Genomic DNA, 27,643 nt, shown 5'->3' on the forward strand with positions numbered 1-27,643 from the left:
CAAAGGGCCACAGCGAAGCACACAATAGCGTAATGTGAATGGGGGTAGAACAGACGGTGCACCTGCACCCTTACTGGACCTCCTCTTCACGAACGCTCTGCCCGACTGGCACCGCAGAAGCTCTTTCGTTCTCTGGATTCCTGGAACACGGGTGCGTCTGCTACTGCTACGGTGGCCGTCCGGAGGCTCTCTGAAGCGGTCGCTCCCTCACTGCTCCCTGCTCTACCCCACACGTGGTATCGTAGCGCCTACACTGCACTGCCACAGCAACGATTATTTCTAGAACCGAGCGCAGCGTATTTACTGTGTATTGTGCATTGTTACACTGTTGTGACACGCGCTTTGCAATTTACTAGAACTGAGCGCACTAAATCGCCGCAGCGCTTGCTGAACAGACCGCCATTTAATTTATTTTGTGCCTTATCATATTGCTCTGACACTCGCTTTGCAATTTGTTGACTGATTGTGCTGCCCAGTCGATTGCCTGCTACATCGTGCCCAATCTCATCCTGTTCCCTATCGTGGCTTGCAGCCTTCTTGTTGCTTGTTTGTTTACTGTGCCTCCCAGACCGGCCCTGGACCCCGCTCCCGCCTCCCAGCTGCCCCGCCCCCCCACAGAGAGTGTAGGCTCCACCGCCGCAGCTGTAGCGCTGTCAGGGCCGGCTCTAGGCTCATGGTGGCCCTGTGCAGGGAGAGTAGGTGGGGGCCCCGGAAGAGGGGGTCCGGGCGGGGCGGAGCTCAGGAAGGTGTTTTAATAATACGTCCAGAAAAGTCGTTAGATGATTGACGTGGCGTCACTAGGGTTGGTGTCACCCGGTGCGGGTAACTCATGGTCTCACCCCCTCACGACTTACCGCATGGACCAAGGATACCAGTAAAAACCGTGGGGCTTATTTTATTTACAAGCCCCTTGCGCCGCCGGTGCGCCACTTTTTCCCATATTAAAAGTGACGCACTGGTCGCGCAAGGGGCTTGTAAATAAGCCCCCCTGTCCCACTCACTAGTCACTGCTGACCAGCTAGCTGCTGCCTGCCTCCCTTAGACTGGTGAGAGGGCACTGTACCAATACCCCAGAGTTCTCGGTTATGCATAGGCACACACTCAAATGTGCATACACACGCGTGTCGTGAACATGCATAATGCAGACAAACCATTCAGTATTGACTACGCTGCGCATCTGAGACATGTTGCTCAGACATTTCAGTGTGTATGTTGATTTGGCCATCCTAAGACGCCGGGCCAAACAGACATGAACACTGACAGCAGTGCCCACCACTTCTCCTGGTCACTGCTGATTTACTATCACAGAAACTGGGATTGCTTACGCTTCCTCCTGACCCTGCAGCTGTCACAAACAAATTATCTAATTGGTTTACTAGGATATTAAACATAATGGTACATTTCTGGCTTCAGGGAACTGAAATGTAATTGTAAAGTGATAGAGCGCAGATCTGACACTCCGTCAAAGACACTTCTCAGTGTTGGAGTGCAACATACGTATAAAACTGTTTTTATAACTTGTGGTCCTTTTTTCTACAAACATCTACGTGATGTACAGTCCTACTCAAAACGTTTTTAACATTACGATAGCGGGGTGAAAGAATGAGGTTTATTTGCACAATGCAAATCTAGTGTAAATTCAAAACTCCGTTATACACACGTGAATGGACCTTTGTTTCAAACTGAGGGTTAATCATCAAAAATAACGTATCAATGACAGCGAAGCAAATTTTGCCCCACAATACCGACAGAGGAGCACAATTTTAAACCATAAAGGTTTATTAACACATTAGTAAAGTTACAGTTTCAAATTGGGTCAGTTTAGTTATAAATCAATGTTCACTTGAATACAGCATATGTGATATAGTCCAGGCAAGTCAAAAGGCTTAAGTTAGGTAGGGATAAGTTATTTGAAGATTGGATAGACACATTTTAGCCGATTCTGTTCTACATAAAGGAAATTCCCTATTGCTAAACGAGTTGTGGGCAAGGTCGGGCAATTTATAAGCGACACGTGTCTGCAAATATAATGTAAATGTAAATGTACAGGAATTTATATAGCGCAAATCACCAAGCGGTTTCTAAGCGCTTGCTTAGGGAACCCGTCCTGGTATTCCCCTGTGAGATAACCCCGGCAGGGTATCCGCAAGGTGAAAGCCAGGCATCCCGCCGCGAGGGGCCGTTGTGGAGATTAAGCAAGCTATTGCCCAGAGTCGCAGAGTGTGAACCCGTGAATCGAGTAGGCACCGGAGCGAGAATTGTCGAGTCCATGGACATTTTAGGACTCAAGACCCCGCCGAGCCGGGAATTGAACCCTGGTCCCGGGCTGACCTCTGCTTCCAGGTCTGCCTCCTCTAACCAGTGAGCCACACTTCTCCACTAGATCTAATATCTCACATAGAATGAAATAAAGGTTCCAATCAGGACAAGACGAAATGTGCTTGCACAATGAACTATCTCTACGAGCAGGGCAAACAGGGGCATGGGTTCTCAAGAGCTAGAAACGGGGGGCGTCTGTCTGTAAAGGTGGACAGAAGCAAGTCTAACTATTTAATACCAGAATACCCCCGGTCCCATTAAATCATGAAATCCAATGAAAGATACAATTTCCACGGTTCTCTCAAAGTAAGGAACCAATCAAAATTACTGTTCAAAATGTGCCTGGTATCTGTCCACTTCTCATGGTCACAAGAGTGCAGAATTTTCCAGTGCTGTGGGTTTCATATCTTAACACTCACATAACTAGGCAGCTCAACTGGAAAGACAGGCGATTACATTATAAATATTTTGTGAGCAGTCTCGTCTCAGAGACACTGGGGTACAGGGACTGCATACCATTCAAACATTTCCCTGAGAAACGTGAAATAATTTCATGAAACTGCTTCTCCCCCCCCCCTCATTTCTGCAACAAATCCTCATTTTCGAGCTATTTTATGCCTCCACATTTTACCTTGATTTGGAGGTTCAATGCCTTGAGGAAATACATTGGAAGTGCAGTTTTACCACTGAACCTAGAATCTTGTTTCTGAGGGTAATACATTTACAGGTCAACTGAGGGCTACCTCCCAGCTTGAATTAAGCCAGTATGAGATACTCTGATTCACCATCAGACTAAGGGCCCGATTTAGATGGTTACTCGTCACAATGGTGACGGATATCCCGTCCACCGAATATAAATCCCATTCACCGAAATGTAAATCTCAAAGGATACAATGGTATTTATATGTCGGCAGCCGGGATTTCCGTCACCGTTTTGACAGAATAACCTGTCCTCCACGATCTAAATCGGGCCCTACGTAATGTATACAGTTTCCATAAATCACGTTACAGAATATGTCACACAGTTATCACATAATTAGAAACTCTACATTTTTGTTTTGTTATTTTTGTCTGTTCTAGGTTTTGAAGACACCAATGCTTATTGTCCCACCCCCTTTCTCCTGAGCTTCCATTTCATCTCAATTCCTCTAACAAAATTCAGTGCCTATGTGATTTCCTAAGATTGTGGGCTTCAGTGCCAAGTTCAACCCCACCCACATGGTGCAAAGGAATTTTTGAGTATCTGTCAATCTTCCTGCTTAGGATGAGACATACTCATCGGAATATACGATTTGTGTACATTTCCATGAGTAATTGCTGGAGGAATCATATGATGTGAAGATTTCTGCGTGCCAGCCTGATTATTTGTTAAGGACTCAGGGTGCTGCATGCACGCCGCAGGTGCTATCCGTAGTACAGGAAGGGCAGCACGAGGAGTGTCTACGGCCCCTTCTGTGACAGTCACCAACGGGCCCCAGGAATGCACAAAGCAGGAGCATTCCAATCCATAATATGGCCCCAGGTGCTCAGGGTTTCCGCGCTCAGCAAGCAGGTCGACTCGATCCCATCCCCGGGTGCCCATGGAGCTCCTGCAGCTGGGACATCAAGGGAGAGGCAGGAGGAACCTTCCAGGCAGATGAGGCTGCTAGGAAGGAGGGGGGCTGGGGCAGCAGGTAATTATCTCCTAAGCCGGTATTTGCGTCACTGACCCGGCCCGAGGTGTTACCCACTGACATCAGAGCGCCGCATGTCTCTGGTGGATTTTCAACTGGTGCGAGGCACCGAGAGTAGAAACGAAACCATGTCACAATGTGGCCTATCAACGGTCAGGCAGGGCGACCTAATGACCCCCTATTGCGAACAGATGGGCATGTAATCACATATTATATTAAAAAAAGAAGAAATCCACTTTTTAAAAGGTCTTTGTGGCAAGCAAATGCTACAAATCTGTTTCTCCAGTCTCAAATGAACAGTTCACTCACATGTCGGGGATGATGCATGCAGTCACCTATGAATTGAAGACACATTTACAAGGGATTTAGAGATGCCTTACTGACAGACAGAGTCAGACTCTCACCGTTCAATTTGAAGGGTCGGACTTGGGGAAGAGTCGAGTGAGATAGTGCCGGAGTCGGACTCACTGTAGGTGTTCTCTGTCTGATGATCGTGTGCGGTGGCGACGTGACGTTAATAATTGTTCCTTATTCTCTCAATCTCAGTCACACAATGACGATGCACAGCTCATTCACGTCGTCACGCACTCTCCCTGGCGGGAGTGTGGCCACCGTGACGCGTCACTGAGAGCGGCTAAGACTAGAGCAGCCAGCAGGTGCACAGTCACGTCATTGGTATAGTAGGGCTAACTAAGATTGACGGCCTGGGACCAAAACTGCTGGCTGGCTGGGGTGAAAACAACAACGTTATGCGCTCACGCTGCGATAGCCCGGAGGCCGCCAAATCCTGCCAGGGGGCTGCCAGTGATCCTTCGGCTTCCGATCCGATCCTCGTTGTGGCGGCCCCTGGGGTTTGGTGGCCCTGTGCAGGTGCACAGTTTGCACATGCCTAGGGCCGGCCCTGGCGCTGTGACCGTCCGGAGGCTCTCTGAAGCGGTCGCTCCCTCACTGCTCCCTGCTCTACCCCACACGTGGTATCGTAGCGCCTACACTGCACTGCCATAGCAATGATTATTTCTAGAACCGAGCGCAGCGTATTTACTGTGTATTGTGCATTATTACACTGTTGTGACACGCGCTTTGCAATTTACTAGAACTGAGCGCACTAAATCGCCGCAGCGCTTGCTGAACAGACCGCCATTTAATTTATTTTGTGCCTTATCATATTGCTCTGACACTCGCTGTGCAATTTGTTGACTGATTGTGCTGCCCAGTCGATTGCCTGCTACATCGTGCCCAATCTCATCCTGTTCCCTATCGTGGCTTGCAGCCATCTTGTTGCTTGTTTGTTTACTGTGCCTCCCAGACCGGCCCTGGACCCCGCTCCCGCCTCCCAGCTGCCCCGCCCTCGACCCTCCCCTTTCACTATCCATATATGACAGATGCCTTTGCGCGCAGCGTCCACACGCAGGGGTCGCGCCTCATGCGCGCCGAAGGTGCGCCAAAGGTAAGCCCGTCTATGCCCGTCCGCGCCAGGACCGCACCCAGCGCCAAACCTCCTGGCCCTCGCAAACCGCTCCCCTCCTGCATAACGTATGACGCCGCCACCCTCCTAGCCCTTAACCCCGGACGCTCCCCTCTATGCTGCGTAGCTTCCCCAGGCCACACCCATGGACCCTTCGCCTGCCACTCCTGCAAATTTACCAGCATCAAGACCCATACCACTTCCACTAACCCCAAACACAGCTCCAACTCCAACCACCTGAAGTGCATCCTGCTGAACACCCGCTCAATCCACAGACACGCCACCGAACTCTGGGATCTACTCGACACTACATCACCGGACGTCGCCTTCCTTACTGAAACATGGATGAACGCATCATCAACACCCGACATCGCCATAGCCATCCCGGACAATTTCAAGATCATCCGAAAAGACCGCACCGTCCAAACAGGAGGAGGCATCGCCATCGTCCATAAGAACACCATCAAAATCACGACCAGCTCCGACGATATCCTTACAACCGCCGAACACATTCACTTCCAGATCCACACCGACCCAAGGACCACACTCAGAGGCACCCTCATCTACAGGCCTCCAGGAACCCGTAAACAATTCAGCGAAGACATCACTGACTTCATCAGTCCACATGCCCTCGCCTCCGAGAACTACATTCTACTAGGAGACCTCAACTTCCACCTGGAAAAGAAAAACGACAGCAACTCCACCACCCTTCTTGACAACCTGGCCAATCTCGGCCTTAAACAACTTGTTGACACCCCCACCCATGTAGCCGGACATACGCTCGACCCAATCTTCACCTCCAGCAAACACATCTCCTTCGATCGCACCACAGCTCTCCATTGGACGGACCACAGCTGTGTTCACTTCAGCTACAAAACCACCTCGACCCACAACCCCCCTCAACCTATTCCCCAAAGAAAATGGAACAAAATCACCACCGACCAACTCCTCACATCGCTCAACAAAAACCCACCCGCCCTCTCATCGGACCCAAACCAAGCTGCCATTAAATTCAAACAATGGATCACTCACAGCGCTGACGAATTAGCACCCTTGAAAAACCATCACACCAAACAAGACAGCAAAAAGGCCCCCTGGTTCAACGATGACCTTAAGAAATCCAAGAAACTACGCCGCACTCTCGAGAAAACATGGAGAAAAAACCCAACCACCGACAACATGACCACCTTCAAGGCAGCCACCCGCAAACACCACCAGCTGATTCGATCCACCAAGAAATCAGCATTCAAGAATCGACTCAACAACAACGCCCATAACAGCAAGGAACTATTCAACATCGTCAAAGAATTCACCAACCCCACCGCAGCCTCAAACGACATCACTCCCTCCCAAGACCTCTGCGATTCGTTATCCTCCTTCTTCTACAACAAAATTGCCAACATACATAACAGCTTCGAAAACAGTTCCAACGAACAATCCTCTCCACCCCCCTCAGAACCTAAACCGCCCTCTAACAACCTCAGCGCCTGGAACCCAATCACCACTGAAGACACCATCCGCCTAATGAATTCCATCCACTCTGGCTCGCCAACCGACCAATGTCCCCACCACATCTTCAACAAAGCAGACTCCATCATCGCACCCCATCTCCGTGATGTCATCAACTGCTCTTTCAACTCTGCCACCTTCCCAGAAAGCTGGAAACATGCCGAAGTCAGCGCCCTCCTGAAGAAACCCACAGCAGATCCCTCTGAACTTAAAAACTACCGCCCCATCTCCCTCCTCCCATTCCCGGCCAAAGTCATTGAGAAAGCCGTCAATAGCCAACTCGCCGCCTTCCTCGAATCCAACAACTCCCTCGATCCCTCACAGTCCGGCTTTCGAGCCAAACACAGCACCGAAACCGCCCTCATCGCAGCAACAGACGACATCCGAACACTACTGGACAACGGAGAAACAGTGGCCCTCATTCTACTCGACCTCTCCGCCGCCTTCGACACTGTCTGTCACAGCACCATCATACAACGCCTCAGCAATATCGGCATAAAAGGAAAAGCCCTGGATTGGATCATCTCGTTCCTAGCTGGGAGAACTCAGAGAGTCCGACTTCCCCCATTCAAATCAGAGGCCACTGAAGTCATCTGCGGTGTACCACAAGGATCATCACTCAGTCCCACCCTCTTCAACGTTTACATGAGTCCACTCGCTTCCATCGCACGTCAACACAACCTTAACATCATCTCCTATGGTGACGACACACAGCTGATCCTTTCCTTCACGAAAGACCCCAACACCGCCAAAACCAATCTTCACGAAGGCATGAAAGAAGTAGCCGTATGGATGAAAAACAGCCGCCTGAAACTCAACTCAGACAAAACGGAAGTGCTCATCCTAGGATCATCCCCCTCTGCCTGGGACGACTCATGGTGGCCCTCGGATCTGGGCTCAGCCCCCATACCCACAGACCACGCACGCAACCTTGGCTTCATCCTGGACTCCTCACTCTCGATGACCAAGCAAGTCAACGCCGTCTCATCCTCCTGCTTCAACGTACTTCGTATGCTCAAAAAAATCTTCCATTGGATCCCCGCCGAGACAAGAAAGACTGTCACCCACGCACTGGTTACGAGCCGACTAGACTACGGAAACACCCTCTACGCCGGAATTACAGCCAAATTACAGAAAAAACTCCAACGCATCCAAAACGCATCAGCGAGACTCATTTTGAACATCCCTCGCCAAGATCACATTTCCGGCCACCTGAAAGACCTCCACTGGCTCCCCGTCAACAAGAGAATAACATTCCGTCTCCTCACCCACGCACACAAGGCCCTCTACAAAATAGGGCCCGAATGCCTCAACACTCGACTATCCTTCTACACACCCACCCGCCAACTAAGATCCTCCAACCAAGGCCTCGCCGCAGTTCCGCGTATCCAAAGATCCACCATGGGAGGTAGATCCTTTTCCTACTTGGCGGCCAAGACCTGGTACTCACTCCCTACTCACCTCCGCCTTACACAAAACCACATCTCCTTCAGAAAAGAACTTAAAACCTGGCTATTCGATAAATAATGAATCCCCTCCCCAAGCGCCTTGAGACCCTCTGGGTGAGTAGTGCGCTATATAAATTATTGAACTTGAACTGAACTACTGCGAACGTCCCTAGGATTCTGGGAACTGTAGTTCGTCTTGGGAAATCCGATGAACACATGTCTTCACAGTGTTCTAATAATGCTTCCTCTATGCATTGCGACAGTAAGGTAAACATGCTGCGTTGTGCGTGGCATGTCCGGATAGTGAAATACAATTTATTTTTTTCACTTTTGCAAGGCTACTTGTTTTATTTATTTATTTTTGGTTTTTATAGCGTCAGAATCGACTCCGTGGAGTATCTCTGCGCTTTGGACGAGTATTAATTACATATGCAGAAACTGTGGAACTGAAAAGCAAAACAAAATGGTTTTAAGTAACTTTCTAAAATGAAGATGGTTCGAACATTCTATTAAATGTAGGGGGAGTTCTTTCCAGTATTGCGGGCCAAGATATGAGAGAGCTTTTCCTCCTAATCTTGCTCTCCTGATTTGGGGGACCTTGATCAAGGTTTAGTACTAGAACGTAGGGATCTTGGGGGATGATAGAAAGTGAACTTTTCTGACAAATAGCTGGGACCAAGATTAAACAATGCCTTGTCGATAGTACAACATACTTTAAATGTTATCCTTTGGCATATGGGTAACCAGTGAAGTTTAAAAGAAGAGGGCGGGAAGCTAATCTGGGGGGCATGTTCAGGACCAGTCGTGCTGCCGTATTCCGAAGCACCAGAAGCTTACTAATCGAGGTTTCATTGGCAGAGAGCAACAGGCCATTACAATAGTCCAGGCGACTCAATATGAGTGGCTGAGTCAAAGTCCTTCGAACAGAGTCCTGGAGCAAAGGAATAGATGGAATGGGAAGTTTGCTTAAAGCATCTTATAAACATAACTTCCATTGGGAACAAGGTATGAAAATAAAGTTTTGTATGCCTGAACTCAGAATGCTAAAATGCATCTTTTAGTGAAGGTGATTTTTACATTCTGTGTTTCATAATACCACTTTTAGAAAGTAGGCATTTTCTTGCTTAGCCATCAAGTGTGCCTCTGATTGGATGTGTATTGACTGTCTGGCTTTGGAGTGACAGGCGCTGGGGATGAACGTTGGCTCTAGAGAGTCTGATGGGTCAGTGCTGGGCTGAATAGGCCTGGGCTGCATTTAGAGTAGGGGTAGGAGATTTCTTTTAACATGAATTGACCTAGTCTGCCTGACACAATGCTGTCTCCACCTACTGCCAGGAAGCCACACCAGAGAGGACAGAACTAGTTTTGACTGGGGACAGGGCTTCTCTGCCACCAGAGAACAACATATGTTACTGTATAAAAAGAGGGGCTCAGACCCCAGACTTTTAGAATACTTCTGGGAAATCAAGAGGAACCTTTGCCAAGGTGAAGAGCTGGAGAAACTGGAGGAGGAGTACTGCCCCTTTGCTGTGTGCTGTCTGCGGTTGGCCTTCAGTGGCTGTTTCTGCCAAGGAAAGGAGAAGGACTTTGCTGGGTGCTGTGTCCCTTGCTTGAGTAAGATGGCTTCAATGGCTTGAAGTGGATCTTGCCCCCTGTTCCCCAAGTCTCAGGAACCTCAAAGACCTCACCAAGCTTCTGGGCACCGTCTCTGGAAGCAATGGTTTCAGTTGCCTGGAGAAGAAAAGGGCAGCCAACTCTGCCACCTAGTCAATTGCAGGATTCCGTGTCATGAAAGCACCGTAGAGAGCACAACCCTGGTCTCACTGACTCTGTCAACAAGCCGCTGCTTGCACTGTGTCCTGTCGGTATGACTGTAGCTGACCCATGAAAATACCACCCCTTCAGGCAGATGGGAGAATAAAGAGAGCAGTGGTTGTTACCAAGTGATGTCCACTATTTCAAGGCACAACTACACTAAAGGCTGTATGTTGCCACCTGATGACCACTATATCAACACACACCCACACCAGAGGGCGTACCTTACCTCCTAATGGCCACTATATCAACAAACAACTGCACTAGTGGTTGTATGTTACCACTTAATGGCCACTACATCAACTCAGAACTACGCTAGAGGCTTTATTTCCCCGCTTGATGTCCACTATATCAAAACGCAACTACATTAAGTTCACTATATCATCTGTAACTTCATCTTCAAGAGTCCATCCAGATAATTGAGTAACCTTCTGCTTTTTGGTTGTGCAAAACTGGGAATATTTACCTCAATAGATTTTGAGACCATTTGTCAAAATGTTATCATTGTCAATGTAAATGAACTCCCTAACACGTTAATGCAAAATATACATAATTTGTAAATTCTAAAACCAGCGGTGGCCCGTGCAGGGCGTTACACTCGGCGGTTACGCGGAGCGGGGGAGGGACAGGGTGGGGGGGTCGAAAATATGGGAAACAGACGATTACAGGTAAGTAACGTAAAAACTAAATAAAACAAATTTTGTTGCACGCGCTGCATCGCATTTGGCATTGCAGCGCGCGCAATGAAATTTGTTTTATTCATTTTGTATGTTACTTACCTGTAATCGTTGTTTTCCCGTATTTTACACCCCCCGCCCCACGTCACCGCCCGGTGTAATGCCCTACACGGGCCGTCGCTGTCTAAAACAGGTAGGAGGATATCTCATGGCCAAACATATCTCTCCCTTTAAAACAGGTTAGTTGGTACATAAAATCTTATTACATTATGAAGTTTTAAAAGTTATGTTTTATAACCTTTTGGCGACCAATACCAAATATTCCAGTGATGTCCTATCTTCCAAAAATCTTGTATTGGTTGCATTTATTCCATATTCAAAAATATTTTTTTTCGTATTCCATTAATATTATTGCTTTCACAAAAATGGAGTGTCCTTGATAAGAGATATAAGATTTTTCGTAGCTTTTTATCACTCATTCTCAACCTTTTCAGGCTTGTGTTTTATATACAACTGGAAAAATCAGGTGTAGAATGGGCCCTTAACTATATCATGTAGGACTCCAAACGAATTAAGATACGCAGTGCCAGCATCAATATGTGCTAAGCAAGCACCTACTAGCATGACGTGTAAACTCCTGTTACTGTCATACTTGGCTCTGTTATAAAGTATTGGCTTGAAGACTGCACAAGTGTGAAACATTGCACAGCTCTGATACAGAGAGCCCTACAGCATAAACTACACCCACTGCATGACAGCACCTCTAACACAAGCTTCAATGACTGCCCTCACAAGTTGACCAAGATGTGCTAAATAGTGTGACAAAAATACCATACGATACTCAGTCCTACACTGCGAAGCGCAACCACAGGCACCAGGGGTAGGGGAAGCAGATTTCACCTCCAAGCAGCAAGTGGTTGAGTCTGACAAAATATTGTTGCCTAGGGTGGAACAACCTATTGTATTGCCCTGCTGATTTGCCCTCTATATGTCTTTCTGACTCAATGTTATTTTCATCTTACCAGGAAACAGCTGGGCAACGCTTTTGGCAGCTGCTAAAGGTAAGGATTCCTTAAAAGAAGCACTGGGATGGGTACATGACATCATGGTGAGTTTGAAGTAAGACTGTGCCTGCCTTGAATCAATGAATTGAGAATGTCTACCCTCAGTGAACACAAGAATGGCACCCGGTAATGTAAGGCCAGACGTTGGCTGGTAGAGGACCGAGTCGAGCTGTCACAAACGTTATGCAATCAAGCAAACTCAATTAAAATCCCTGGAAACCAATGTGGGAGCACACCACTTCACCTCCCAGCGGGTTCGCCCCTGAGGATTGTCGTCAATGCAGTTCACAAGAGTGTATGCTTTTAGGAAAGTCTCGAGTAATCACAAGTTGTGCTGGCCATCTCTGGACAGGTGTTTCTGGATTTTTTCTGTTTTCAATTAAAAACCCTTCCCTGCCTCATTGCCAAATAGTGAAGATCTGTGTGCCCCGGTGAATTTTTATAAGATAATGTTAGCTAAGGCACATCCAGTAGGCCAATGTGCAGGTCTCTTTAGTAGTGCAGTTAACATATTTAGACATACATATAGTCTAAAACAGTCTGATTAGAAGTTTTCAACAGCAAACATTGTGGGCCTTGTTTACTATATTTTGGCGCACGTCAGCGCAGCAAGCCATCCTGCTGCACTGCCATGAGTCAAAAGAAAAGAGCAAGATTGTACTGTATCTACAAGATACAGGGCATTCCTGTCCTTCTCCCCCTTGCTCTGGCACACAAACAGTAGCCATGCACCAATGCAGATACCCTTGCGCCATGGCACAAGGGTGCCTGCGTTCGCAGGGATGTTTGTTGTTGTGCAGGAAGGGACACCTTCATGCACAAAAACAACCACTAATTACGTGTTGCTCCTTCTATGTGTGTTGTAGAATGCAGAACACATAGAAAGAGCAAAAGGCCAGGAGAAATGAAAGTATTTCTCCTCGTTGCGCCACTCCTACACCTTCCCTGGAGAGTCGTAGGATTCTGACGCTTCCACGGATGTTTCGTGGGAAAAACCAGAGTAACAGCAATGAAAAGCCCCTTTCACACAGAGTAATACATGAATGGGGCTCATATTTATAAGCCTATGAAAAGTCATTCAGGGTGACTTTACTTGGCCTTGTAAATTTGGACAGGCACACTGCGCCGCCGGTCAGTCAAAAAAAGTGACGCACCGACAGCACAATGGACCTGTAAATGAGGCCCTAGGATTTAAATGTACTAATGGTTTTTTAGGAATCAGGACTCTTTTACTGACTTTTAAATTGGGACTGCAAACCCATACCAATTTAATATTTGGAAGAGGTATTTTGTAGGCGCCCTTTCCAAATACCAATTTGGTATGAAATGTATAAATGTTTTGCAAGCAAAATCCATTCGCAAAACATTGAAAATGTACTGTCTCCTGAGTTAGAGTGGTAGTCCATTTGCAAAAGAGAAGGGTCCTACCTGGTGCTCCTTCCCTTTGTGGATTCACAAAATTGTTAGGGAATAGGCAGTGATCCAATAAACTTACCAGAAACTTTTTTTTAAATGCAGCATTGTTTCCTTTAACCCCTTGCATGTGGTGGGCATGTGCGGAGGACGGCCGGGGGCCGGCCGAACCCTGCCCACTCATTAATTCGCCTGCACCACGGGGGAATGTGCACAGCATGCAAGGTGTGAAGAAAATGTGCTTTATTTAAAAAAAAAAAAAGAGCTAATTGAAAAGCAGTCACAGACATGGTGATCTACTGACCATAGAAGGCTATAATTTCTATGATACCCTTCAATCTGATTAAGCCTTTGCATCCTCATTCACAGGTCAGTTCATAAGAATTCTTTAACCCCTTCACTGCAGGGCAGATTCCCCTGCTGTGCTGGGGTCGGGGGGCGCACACAGCGCCCCGGTGCTCATGACGAGCTCAGCTCATCATGAGCCACGGTTCTCGTGTGTTCATGACGAGCTAACCTCGTCTCGGCCACACCCGTTTTCATAGAACGTTCAGCACAGCAGGGGAATTAGCCCCGTGTGCGAGCGTTCTAGCAGCCGTGAAGAGCTCAGCTCGTCATGAGCATGGGAGGGGTTAATGGTCCCAAAAATTCTGTTTTTCAGATTTGTCAAGTAAATAGTACATCTGGCCCATAATTACATGAATGATAATCCAAAGCAGTTAAACCCAAGCTGATGCTACTCCCGATGTCCACCTATGTAATGTGCTACTTCCTGGTGACTTGTTCTTGTTATATGAGGCAGGTGCAAGTCTAATGCACCCTAGGTGCTTTCTTCCCATGCCACCCAGACATCCCCGTTGAAAGTCCCCACCCCTGCCAGCTAGACCCTCAAAACCTGGCTCTTCGGCTAAGCGGACTTGTTGACCCCCATCCCCCAGCGCCTTGAGACCCTCACGGGTGAGTAGCGTGCTTACAATCCCTTGATTGATTGATTGATTGCTTGCACTGTCTTGAAGGCTAAAGATTGTCTTATTCAAGGGACTGCCTTTTCTTTCCTTAACCTCCACCCCCACCATGCACCATATTCGACAGTTGACTAAAGTGTTGTCCTCCAGTTGCCTTTGAGCCATCTCCACACCTTTGTCACTGTCAATTTACACTGATCCTAATTATCGGACTACCAACTGTTTGAAGAATTTCTTGATAGGCCTTTACTCAGGCCTGTGTCTGGGATTCTCTTGCACGGTTTAGTTGGCCCTGGTAATTCATGGGAATTTTGTGTGTGAGTGCTAACAGTGCTTGGCGTTTTCTCTTGAGTATTGTCAAGCAATTTCGCTGGTTACCAGCATGCTTTTTCCTGACGGGGTGTATTCCATGCTTAGATTTTTTCTTGAGGAATCTTAAACCGTGGCACCGTTAACGCACAAGTAATTTGTACAAATGTTCATACCTTGCTTAGCGTTTCCCCAGCAGCGGCTCAGCACTTCATTGAGACAGGTACGCGGACTAAAACAGGTATCTCAATTTGACTATAAAGCAGATGCGTCCGCTGCAGGTAACAGCGATGGGGCCAGGTGAGGGGGGATTTCGACAGACGACCACGAGGGAAAATTTATTTTTTATTTTATTTTCCCTCTTGGTCATCCCTTGTGGTCGGCTGCTGCAAAGTATTCAGCATAGTCCTGGTTTTCAGGCAAATACCCAGCTTACACAGAACTTCACAAGTTTTGTGCTTTTTTTTTGCTTTTTGTTAGACACAAATGAACCTCCCTATTTCCAGTCTTGTGAAGTCTTGTTACTATATATCTATAGTTCTATTTGGGCGCACTCACATAAATACAATGATGATTTTTCCTTTTTTCATTGCACCTCATTTTCCCACCTTAGGTTTAATTGTCCATTCTTTAATATCCATGTGTTTCTTTTAATTCTTCTCACTCTGGGCTCATCCTCTGGATTTCCATTCTGGCCATCGTCCCACAGTTTATGTCTATTGCTTCTCTTTAATCTTCTGTCTCTTTGCAATTAGGAGTTTTCCCCTCTGAAGGAGGACACCAGGAGGACTAGTGGTTGCACGCATTTTGGCAGCAAAAACCTGCTGATTTTTTTTCATCACTCCAAGCAGAGATATCTTTAGAAACCCAGACAGAAGGCATTCAATAATATGATCCTTCCCAATCTGCACGTTATCTCACCACCATCGGGTCCTACTTAAAGTGCTTGAGTCACACAAATCTGCATGCTAACATTTTCGCATGGGTGAAGATATCTATCTTTTTCAGAATTTCCAAAAGCCTCACCGGAGAAAATCTCCAACTGTTCCCAGGGTAGGGATGTACAAGAAAAAAAGTTTGACTATCCGCAAACAAGTATGCTTATGGGTGTGCTCAAACTTTCAGAACATTCACACTGTGGATCCACATCCACTCTTCGATCTCCACACCCAAAAAGCTTTGAGTAAGAAATATTTTTCTAAGTATAATACTATTTGTGTGAATTTCAGAAATGGTGTTAAACTTATACAAATGCTATCTGAGTTTGTGAGCCGAACCTATACACATATGCTATTGTAAATTGAGTTCCAAGATTGAGATTTTGTGTGTTTTGGTCAACATTGCGCAACTCTGTTAGACTGAGTTGGTCCACTGCTGATTTCCAAGAGTATGGTTTTGCTCCAGTAAGTGTAACTCATACACAACCAATCATACTGTGCTTCAAATGATGGGAGTTTTACCAAATAAATGACACAAAGGCATGAACATGGTCAATGAATGAGCGAGATAGTGCTCCAAGGCGTGAGACTCACACCCAATTACTGAGTCTTTACTTGCTCCAAGTTGCTTTTTCTCTGTCCCTAGTGGTCCTCCTTCTATGTGTTCAACCTTTCTGCAGGCAGTTTTGCTCTTTGCTCACTTACCTTCTGGCTCAGCTCCATGCACTCTCAAGCAGTCAGCCCAATAATGTCTCATGTGAAGTAGTGATTCCTGATGTAAATGTAGCAATACTTACCTGCCATGTGCTGACTCTTGATGTACTGCCTGCGATGCAATGCTCACAAAGTACTGCGTGCAAGGAAATAACAATGCACTGTTCTGGCATAGAAACAACCTCAAACACTGCTTTGTCTCAGGAAAAGAATCTGATAGCACCTGAGAAAGCACATCAAATCCTACCAAGGAACAGAACAAGGAAGTTGGGGAATTTCAGATATAATTGTATACATCTCTATCAATATGAAAAAACACTGTCATACTAAGATTTATGCATTTACCATTATTCACTGAATGAGCAGAAACAGCCCAAGAAACACAATCCTGGGCAGCATAAGCAACAAACAAAAAGTACTGAAAACTGTTCTTTAACTCTAGATTTATTATTCTCTATTCATTTTCTTTTCCAGGTACTCCAGTGGAGGGTGTTGTGACTAGTCTGAGTAATTTTGCCGGTAAGATTCCATAAATGAAGTACTGGTGAGGAAAACAAATTTTGACTACTTGTTGAGAGAAAACAATTCTTACCTTGGCTCTATAATTTACATAGTTAATAGAGTGGGCTGTAAAGGGTGGGTTATTTACTGGATGAGGTAACCAGTGATGTCATCAATGATGCCACTTGAGATGTCATTAGTGATGTCATGAGTGATATCATCACTGATGTCATTTAATGAAGGACTATGTGAACTATTTACATGGAAACTTCATTGTCAGCCGGATTCTGTGGCGAGCAAACCGCGAGCCGACACGAGAGCAAGAGCAGAGAGCAGTGTAGTATGCGTGGGGGGCAGAGCTTCCGACAGCAGCGGTCCGGCCGGTTGTGATTGCTGGTGGCAGTCACAGTTTGTGGCGGCGGCGGTGACGAGGCGCGGAGGGGCAGAGGTACAGTGTGGAGCAGAGATGTGGTGGGGGACTTCTGTGTACTCCTGCAGGGGGTGGTGGGCCACAGATGGTGAGGTGAGGCCCCAGCTGAGCTGAGGTGAGTGCTGACCCTCCGATTACCCCTTCCTCTGCATGAGGACCCCTGTACAGTCCTTTGTCACAGGCTGTTGATGCTCCTAAATCAACAGCACAAGACCCACAATACCCTCCTCCTCCACACACCCAGTTGTGCCTGTTCCCCCCGACTGTGCAACTCACACTGAACCGCACCAAGGACAGTATTAGCTTGCATTAGTACGCACTGGATTGCTGCTGTCATACTCAATGGCCTGGTCTGCTCTAGCCCTACTCTATTAATTGCCCTACTCTAGTTCTGCACTAGTGCTGTCCTGCCCTGCCTTGCCCGGTCTTGCCAGTCCCGCTCCTCCCAGCATCCTCTCTCCTCTGTCACCTTACCCACATTTCCACACAGACCATACTGACCTCTTGTTGAGGCCCTTGCACATACCCAACGCAGCATACCATACTCTGTAGCAGCTCTATTCCAAACTTTGCTGAGGTTGCAGGGTCACAACGGTCATAAGGCAGGGTATTGTGGGCAGGGAAGAGGAGGGGGAAGAACAGGGGGGTGTCCAAGCTGCAGCGGTAGCAGTTACCAGCTGCAGAGTGCGAGCCCAGGTCCCAGCAGAAGCGGCCAAGCTAGGACTAGGTGCAGCTTGCAGGGGCCTGGCGTGTTCCCGCTTGGGCTTCCCCTCTCCTCTCCACGAACAAGACAACACAGGAACCTCTCTATCCCTACTTGAGTCACTGAGCACTGACTAAGAGGCGGTAGTGTGGTGGCCTGACATTCCCGGCACCCCGTTGGCAAGGCAGTCCAATAAAGCAGAGTGATGAGATCTCTAAAACAAGCAGGGCATTTCCATCTCCTAAGCCAACAAAAATGTAATGGTTGGCAGCAGTGGCAGAAGGAGCCGCATCGACCATTACTTAACAATCTATAGTCATGTCCTCGCACATCTACAGAGTCCTCTTCTCTATGGATCAGACCTTGACAGCAACAAGGATCGCCCTACTTTGCCCAGCTCTAAGCACCCGCAACCCCTCTTCATCCTAGACTACTTCAAAAATCATCAGGAGGGGTCAAGCGCTCCCCCCCTCTCAAGTTTTGGAGGCACCGAAGGCCAGAATATTACAACTAACCCTGGGTGAAGCACTACGCTACGCTCGCGTAGTTTGTGAAGTTTGAGCAACTTCGCACTACGCGAGCTGCACGTAGCACAGTGCGAACATGCGTAGCGCAGCGGTAATTTTTTGCTTGTTCGCGTTCCTCAAAATCATGTTCCCGACCGCAAGCAAGCAAAATGACATCCTGGCAACACTCTCAACGCGGGGAGGTCAGGTTTCTCATTGCAAGTGGTCGTGCATGCTCGCGACCACTCGCGATGAGAAACTACCAGTCCAGGTTGAGAAAGCTGCCGCTCGAGTAAAAATCTACTCGAGCGGCAGAAAACTACAGCTCGCACTGTGCAAGATGCCGTTTTCAATGATTGCACAGTGCCGGATGCTTGACCGTACTGTGCAATAATTGATAACGCATCTTGCACAGTGCGAACATGCTACTACGCAGCTCACATAGTGCTACGTGATGTTTGCGTAGTGCGAAGTGCACTTTGCGTAACTTCGCGTAGCGCTACTTCGCGAACTACGCCCAGGGTTAATTACAACAAACAATAGAGGCATTTGTCCACACGCCACCAATTAAACAAAACGTTATCACTCTTGGACGTTCCCAGTGTAAGACGTTCCCCAGGGGGCACTCTTAGTGTCCCAGCATTCTCCACCTCGCTACCCATCTCACCCCCAGGGAAAGTCACGCATCACATGCATCAGATGATCACTCCTGGACTGAAACCACTGAGTCAATACTTAATGTTCTGCCACAACAAACAGACATCTCTATGACTACGCTACAACAACATTCGTCTCCAAGTTTCTCACTCACACAAAAAAATCAATCAGGTGCTTTGACGTATTCAGCATTTTGCAGCCCAATGGGATGGATCACTGAAGGGAAACATTAAACTGCTTCTGCCTCAAATCCCCACTAATCCAGCTACAGTTACAGCCTCTATAAAGCATCAAACAGTAAGCTATCTTTCTTTCAAAAGATGCAGATAAACCATTCAACCAGAAATCGGAACCTGACTCAAGGGCCCCTACTCCCATACCCACATCAACCGTATGGCCACAACTGCTGCAAACCTTCCAAACTACAGTCACGGCATTAAACTACCATTCAGATAAACTGGACATTCAAGCTGATCTTTTGAACACCCTTACAGCAGGTATAGACAACAAGCTAGAGAATCTTAATAACTGAATAACAAGGGCTCAATCATCTTGAAACTTGGTTCAGTCAGTATGTTGTTGCTTACCCCTCATTGACAGCCCCTCAGCGTTTCCAGCCTTTCTAAACTGTGTCCTAGACAAAGGCCAACTACTGTCAGGAGGCAGTGTCAGCAAGTTCTAGGATCAGGATCATTTAAAGCGTCCAGACCTAATGTTGGAAAGTGGGTTATTGGTTGGGGAAAATGTAGGTATGGCGCTGGCAACAAAGCCACTAACACATGTTAGGACCCAGCATAGGTCTTAGGAAAGTATTCCTATGCTCAACCCTTGGTAACGTGGCTGTGAGCAGACAGGCTTAACTTCAAAGACAGGTATGTAAAGCATTTAAAAAAATCATTTCAGTAAATAATTAAGACACAAAATAAAAATCCAACACCAATTTGTAAAAATAGGTAATATTTCTATCTTTTAAAAGACATGAAAACAATCCACTGTAGGGAACCAGAGATATGAATTTTTAAAGATTAGTCTCTCTCTAGTGCTTAGAAACCAACAGTGACCCTTTTAGTCATTTCGTTTTCTCTGACAGGGACACCTTTAAACATTGTTCTGGAGAATCTCACCAAATGTGCTGCGCCTTCTCCAGCAGGCAGGGTCCAGTTAGATCTGCTTCCTGAAGTTCTGCTTGCGGGTCCCAAAGTATCCAACACTCAATCCAAGGTTCTGGAATCTCCAAGAGGGTCCTTGAAAGTGTGAAACTTCAATTCCGCAATCCACTTGAACACAACCCTTACAAATCCACTGGTACTCCATGCTGGGAATTCTTTGTGGGGATGTCCAGTTGAGCTTCGGTAACCTGTAGCTTGCAGGGAGTCCACTCTTTAGTCCTTTTGCAGCAAGGTAATCCACAGGGCTGCAGTTTCAGTTGGTGCAGTTGTCAGAGATCAGGCCTTAGAAATCTTTGCACAGCAAAACTTCACAGCAGGGCACTTCTTACTTCAGTAAGTTTTAAGCAGCAGATCTGGAGGCTCTGCCCTTCTCAGATACTTATTCAAAATTCTCTGGGTCAAGCAACAGGTCACTTCTGACCAATGAGAGCTGGATAACTCTTCATAGGTATGACCACATCCTGTAGAGTGTGGCATTATTTTGTCCCAGAGTGGATCAAAACTTCCAAATTCATAATGGCTAATTTTCCCACAGGGAGGTAAGAGTTGGCTAAACATAACCCCTGGGATGGCTTATTTCCATTGACTCTACCCCTACCATCTGCACATACCCTCCTTAGGCCTAGCCCTGACTCTGGGCCAAGAGTGTCAAAGTGAAACTGAATCCCAGGCCTCTCCTCTTTCTTTGAAGAGCAAGGTTTATGACCCCACCCCTGGCCTGGCATTCCTATAGACCAGCACACTGCCCTCCCAGCAGAGTTGTTAAGCCCATGGGTTCTTAATCACCTCTTCAAAGCAGCCTGGCTAATCCACTTAACTCCATCCAATCAGGGCAGACCACTGGAAGGCTGAATTTGGACTTACAAACAAGAAAGTCCTATAACTTCTGGTATGTACACTTCAGGAGAAATTCAACAATATGATATTGTTGGATTTCTACTACCATTCTGGGAAGTCTTTGAATGGCCAGTCTAGTCCTCTCCTATGAATAGTTATTGATCAATAACTTCCTACCATGTTAACCTATGTAACAATGAATTTACAATGGGAACATGACTTGGGCCCTTTTTTCTAGCACCAGGACATACAAAAACATATTCAATAAATACTTGCCCTATATCTACAGGAACCACAGCCCATGTGCAACTAGGGGAATATTGCAGGTCCTCCTTACCCAGTGATCCTAGCGTTAAAGTCGAATTTGAGCAGCACTTTAACACAATGTGGGGAGTGAAATGAGAAATTTCACTTTACCTAGGCTTATAAAAGCTCATTTTATAAGGGTGTACCTTATAGATAACTGATCCCCCACCCCTAGAATACCTAGGGAGATCCAAGGGGGCCTAATATGCCGAAACATTGTAGGTTTTCCATTTTTAAGTGCCCCTACCACCAGAATCGAGTGTGGGCACAGTTTACTGTTTAAAAGCAGTCCTGGCACCCAGTGCTGCTTTTAAACTGACCTCAGGCTTCATCAGTGCACACATGCTTAGTGCAGAAAGCTGCTGGCCTCTAAACTGCTACGCCTCAGGGTACTGGGGATTTCTAGGTAGTTTCAATCCCCTGCCCTATTATATATATGTGGTAGGTCATGCTAATTACAGGGGTACCCCACCATACCATAGTGTACCCTAGTGTGTGTTGGTTGTTTTAACTGTATTCTAATGTGTTCCTTTCAGTTCAGCACTGGCTTTGGGCCTGGTTAGGCAGAGCCCAGGGTCAGTCAAATCAGTTACCACTAGCATCAGTCAGCAAACATTTGGGGCTGCCCAGGGCACAGGATGACTTTGCAACACCTAAGTTCCACCAAAACAAATAATAACACTCCGGCAGGGAGTACAGAGGTAAAATCCTTAGAAGCATTAAATCCGCAGCATAATGAACAAGGGCTTACATGCCAGTCATGACCACATTACCCCTGCCGCTGAACCCTCAAATTGGGAGCGATTTAACACCTTCAGCTGACTCTGCTCATTAAGAACCAGATTCTAAGACACTCCCACCTGCCCCACTTTACCCCTAGATCAACCTCCAACCACTCCATCCTCTTAGTAAGGGAGAAAGGAAATGCCAACGTAAGCAAAGAAATAAGTAAACAACAAAAACCACAGCCAAATCTCTTAAGCTTACCCACCCATTGTTTAAACCTTTGGACAACAAACAAGTTTTAGTCCACAAAAACAGGATTAACAGATTATTCCTGCTCACTCAACATTAAACGCTCACCAGTCTATTTCTGCAAACCACCAAGTTCAACATGCTTCCCCTTCCTGCTTAAGAAGACCCCCATTAAATCCCTACATTGTTGCAGTTGCTGAAAAAGCAATAGGGCCTCCAATTGGCATGGACAGCGATTATCAGTACTCCAAAATACTCATTGCACCTGAATATAAATCAAAAGGACATCATGATGTCCTCAACAGAGCTAACATCAAACTATTAAAAGGAGTACCGGGACTGGACACATTGGCATCTGAAGACATCGAGTATATTGAATTTTTCCCCCCAAGAAAGTTACAACCCTCTGAAGTAACATTGGTAACATTCAAATCCTCTACATGGGCTCAAGCCCTTCTAGCCAGCAAAGACATTTTCCGGTCATGGGGAATCCAGTGCTAGCCAAGCTACCAGTTACCCAGCCAAGCTCTCGTCAGACGCTGGTTTGGTACAGAAACAAGCCGTACTCAGTCCTTAAAAATGCTGTAGGCAATGCATCCACAACAGATAGTTCATGGACCATACCGTTGAATCTTTATAAAGTATAAGACTGGGGGTGGTTGCCAGCAGCTTTGTCCCGTAAAATCTCAGCTTGAACATTCGGGCAACACTCATTAAAATCAAAACAATTGGAGGCTGCAAAACTTAGCAATCCCCAGCTTCAACCTGTAAACCTTTCTAACCCCAATCGCAGCCTCGTTTATCTCTGTGCTCCCGCAACATTAGTGGTCTTCATCATAAAATGGCCTCATTAGAGACCCGAAATGTTATCCTTGGACATGACCTAATGGCCCTCCAGGAAATATGGGATACTCACAACTGCCCCATAGTAGGATACATCGAATACTGGAAACTCGCTGTAAGGGACTGTAACTAAGGACGCCCCAAGGGGGGTCTGTCCAATTACGTTTCCTGCTGTCTAAAAGGTACAACTGAGCTATTAAACTTTGATGAGGACTGGCTGCTTGGAGTTAAAATCAACTTGTGGAGACAACAGTGCTCCCTGCTGCTTCTTAATGTTTACATCAACCCAAGCACACAAACAAAAACGGCTCACTTAAACCAAGTGCTCAAAACTCTGTGTGACCTGGCTGAGGACTTCCCTCATGCAGACTGTTTGCTTACCGGGGACTTTAACACCAACCATTTCCCGGAAACCTGTTGGATTTAAAAGGTCTTCTAGCAATTCTTCCTCCGGCATTGAAGGATCAGATTAAACCCCCATCTCAACTATATTGTTGTTTAGGGGAGCACTGTGGGTTGCAAATTTACAGCGCCGGTTTCATCGTAATGAATGGTAGGTTCACACAGGACATTCCACCGAATTGGATATGGACAAATGGTTGAAAATACTCTGACCTAGACTACACCATATGTAACTGAGCCTTAGTTTCACACTTAAAAAATTATAGCATCATAGCGCGATCTGAGAGCGACCACTACCAACAAGTCATCACTGTCACCTTAAACTCAGTCCATCACGATCTAGCTCCAATTACTCACAAGGGAGTTCACACTGAAAACCTAAAGGGGCACATGTATCAACAAAAATACAGATCGCAAACGGACAGATTCGCAGAATCTGCCCCTTTGCGACCAGTATTTTTGCATTTGGAATGAATCAACCCAAATGCAAATTCGCAATTTAAGTAATCACAAAATTTGTGATTACTTAAATTGCGAATGCATTTAGGAATTGCAAAATGCGATTTCCTAAATGCAATGCATGTTGCAATTCCGAATTGCAAATCTCAATTTCAAAGTTGCAACAGGGTGTCCTTTTGGCACCCTTGCACCCTTGAAATTGCATGTGCAATTTGCGAGTACCTACTTGGTACTCGTAAATTGCACATGCATTTCCCATTCATTCCTATGGGCCTCTAGGCCCATAGAAATGAATGGGAAGCCATTCCTTAATTGCGAAATAACTATTTAATCATCGGTGGGGCCCATAACACCGCGAGTCGTACAAACACACACAATACATCTGAATCAGTGACAACGAGGTAGAGCTGCTGGTTAGCGGGGTACCTAGGTTTTATATTCTGAACATTATATACATTAACCTCTATTTATTATATGCCAACAAAGTACCTGGAAAACCCTACACCAAGGCACTCCACTATTTGGTCAATAGATCATCTAGTAGAAGTTAGTTGATGGAGACTATGACCAGCTTACTCATAGTAATCAAAATAATACATTAACATTTAACTTGTCATGACTTTATTTAACCCCTTCGCTGCGGGGCTAATTCCCCCGCGGCGGGGGGGGAGGAGGGCCGCGTGCGGCGCGGCGGTGCTGATGACGAGCTCAGCTCGTCATGCAGCATGGTGGCCGTGTGCTGATGACGAGCTCAGCTCATCATGGCCACACCCGCTCAATGGAAGGCCCAGCACAGCGGGGTAATTATCCCCGCCGTGGGCGTTCCGCGGAGAGCTCAGCTCGTCATCAGCACACAGCACACAAGAGGTTAAATGAAACACTACTCGAGTTAAAGTTTAAAGTAATATTTTTTTTTCTATTCATTTAGGAAAACGGAAGTTTAGTTTATTAAAATGAATGAAGATTTAGCCATTTATTTAGTACATGTTGAAAGGAAAAATGAAATTTGAAATTCTATTACCTAACTCTGTTATAAGAGAATAACAGAGTTGCACGAGTCTCAATCTGCCTCTCAATTCTTCTTAACGCCTCAAAATAAAATCTCTGCATGCTTTCATCTTCATTGTTTCAAAGTTAAAGTCCAAAATTTTTCAAAGTCTCTAGCACCATAAAAATAGTTCAAACCAACAGCATGTCGTGGTGCAAAATAAAATCAGGAGCAAACTTTTTTTTACCCTTTTTCGAACACAATCTTTTATACCCTTTTCCCTAACTATCTAACAAAAATTAAAACTTTTAGGGTCCATAGTTCATTCTGGTTGGTCGAGCAATAGAGTGGCAACGATCACCTCATCCATCCTTGACAGAACCAGTTTTTCAAAATGCAAGTCATCTCACTTTTTCTCATAGATGTCATCTCTGTATTTTATTTTGTCATTCAATTCATCAAAACATTGGTCTTCCGTTCCCAGGTTTTCAGATGCACACAATTCTTGGCACCTCTTGTACTCCTGGGTCAGACTGGCCTTGACATCGTTCACTCAGTGTACCAGGCACATCATTGATCCAACCATTTCTTTTGTGCGAATGCGTAAAGACTCTTTCTTTCAAGCCACTGTAAAGATTGCAGTCAGCAGCCATTTATAGTGCAAATGCCACGTAGGCCTCAATGAGAACTCGTGCGAAAACAAACATAATAGAATGTTAAAATCTAGAATTATTATTTTCATTTGTAAAGTACCTAGCCGAAGCACACCCACACATAGCTTTACATACCTACCAAACGCGTTTACTTTCTTTTAGCCACGATAAAACATACACGTTTACAAAAGCAAAACACACATGCGGTTTTCGCATTATAGCTCTATATTAGTGTGACTCATTCACAACTCATTCCTCTATCTTGCAAATGTTGATACCAAGCTTTATCAAAAAACATGACACAAACCAACAAGAAAGAAGCTCAATCTGATTCCTAATATGAGGTAACACAGGTGACATGATTGTGAAAGGTTCAAATATATTTATTTAATCATGCAGACCCATGGTACGCTCCCCGGTATGCTCCCCGGTGCGCGTACCGGGCGCTCCCCCCGCGAAAATCGAAAAAATTTTTTTTTTTTTCCGCGCGGGGCCCTTTTATAGCCCCCACATCAAACCTAGGGGGTCAGGGGGGTCTACCCTGCCCCCTTATGGTCATTTCCCCCTTTGTTTTTGCCATCTCTTGTGTCTCGATCCTACCGAGACACAAGATGGGGGCCGCTCCGGACTGTTTGGAATGTTGACAGACACCCGAGAGCCAATCAGCGTTCCGCTCGCGTACTCGCGTAGTGCGCGGGGTGCGCTCCCCGGTGCGCGTACCAGGGCGCGCATATAGATATATTTTTTGTTTTAACCTAAATTACTCAAAATCCTCTAGAGCACATATCTTGAGACATAGCAAAGGCACATCGGGCTACCAGCCCCTACAATTTTGCCAAGTTTGATGGGAATCCATTCAGCCGTTCGGGCTAAAAGTGAGTCCAACCGCCCTATGGAAATTAACATGGAGAAAATACGTTTTGGGACCCCCCTTTTATCTCGGCCCCCGCTTGACGAATCCCCCCAAACTTTCAGGGAAGGAATATATATATATATATATATATTTAAATATATATCTTTTTACTTCAGGACAGCAGGCATATTTACAAAAAACTAGTGGAGTGCAGTGTACACCAAATTTAGTAACAACTGGATATATTGTAGTCTCAAGAATGTGGTGCACCCCTGCATTACCTCTAGAGCCGGAGCTAAAAAAGCTGCCTAGCACCAGCGCAGGCTCCCTAGCACCATTTTGCTAGGGTGCCTGCACTGCAGGGGTAATTGTTCATGTGCAGGGTAGAGACACATCCCTGCACATAGACAATCTTTACAGGTGATTTACTCTATTTATGTGTGCTGCAGAATTCAGCACATGTGGAAAGAGCAAAATACGAGGACAAATACAATATTTCTTCTCATATTGCCTGCTTGAGACTAGATATTTCTTAGTGTTATTTTTGACACTGCCCCATACCTTGTAAATGAGGGCAACGTCAAAAAAAGCAATGGGTGTTCGGCGGAACGCCCACTGCAACACCCATTGCGTGCCCCTTTTAAGCTAAATGCTGTGTGAATAGGGTCATTAATTACAAGGCCATTTAAAGTGGGTTAACACTACCTTGTAGCTAAGGCAAATGCCACCAGAACATCCGAAAAAGTAAACTTCTGGTGATGTTAACTTCTTGTAAATATGACCCTGTGTCCCTAAGTACTTTAGTTGCAGCCAGCAACAGTTTTCTCATGTTGTTGGCAGCCAATCATAGCACTCACTCCTGCAGAGTCTGACTCCCCGGGAGCATATTGGCCCAGCGATAACAGCTCCCTGGGCCCATCACTATGCTCTATTTTTTTAAATTAGATTTGATTAATTCTTGCAATATTTCCTTGAACTCAACCATCCATATATACAAATATATTGATACTTAATATCTCAAAATCTGCTGAACGGATGTGCACCAATTGACA

General features: G+C 46.1%; 1 protein-coding gene across 1 annotated transcript in view; it reads left to right on the forward strand.

Annotated features, from left to right (window-relative positions):
- The window catches only part of LOC144822155 (uncharacterized), a 115,737-nt gene that overhangs the window by 16,745 nt on the left and 71,349 nt on the right, over positions 1–27,643 (forward strand). The window contains exons 5-6 of the mRNA XM_078679321.1: positions 11,932–11,967; positions 16,784–16,828. Coding sequence (XP_078535447.1) covers positions 11,932–11,967; positions 16,784–16,828 — 81 coding nt within the window. The remainder of the gene's footprint in view (positions 1–11,931; positions 11,968–16,783; positions 16,829–27,643) is intronic.

The sequence above is a fragment of the Lissotriton helveticus genome, chromosome 3_1 (assembly GCF_964261635.1).
Source record: "Lissotriton helveticus chromosome 3_1, aLisHel1.1, whole genome shotgun sequence".
In the NCBI taxonomy this organism is placed as follows: Eukaryota; Metazoa; Chordata; class Amphibia; order Caudata; family Salamandridae; genus Lissotriton; species Lissotriton helveticus.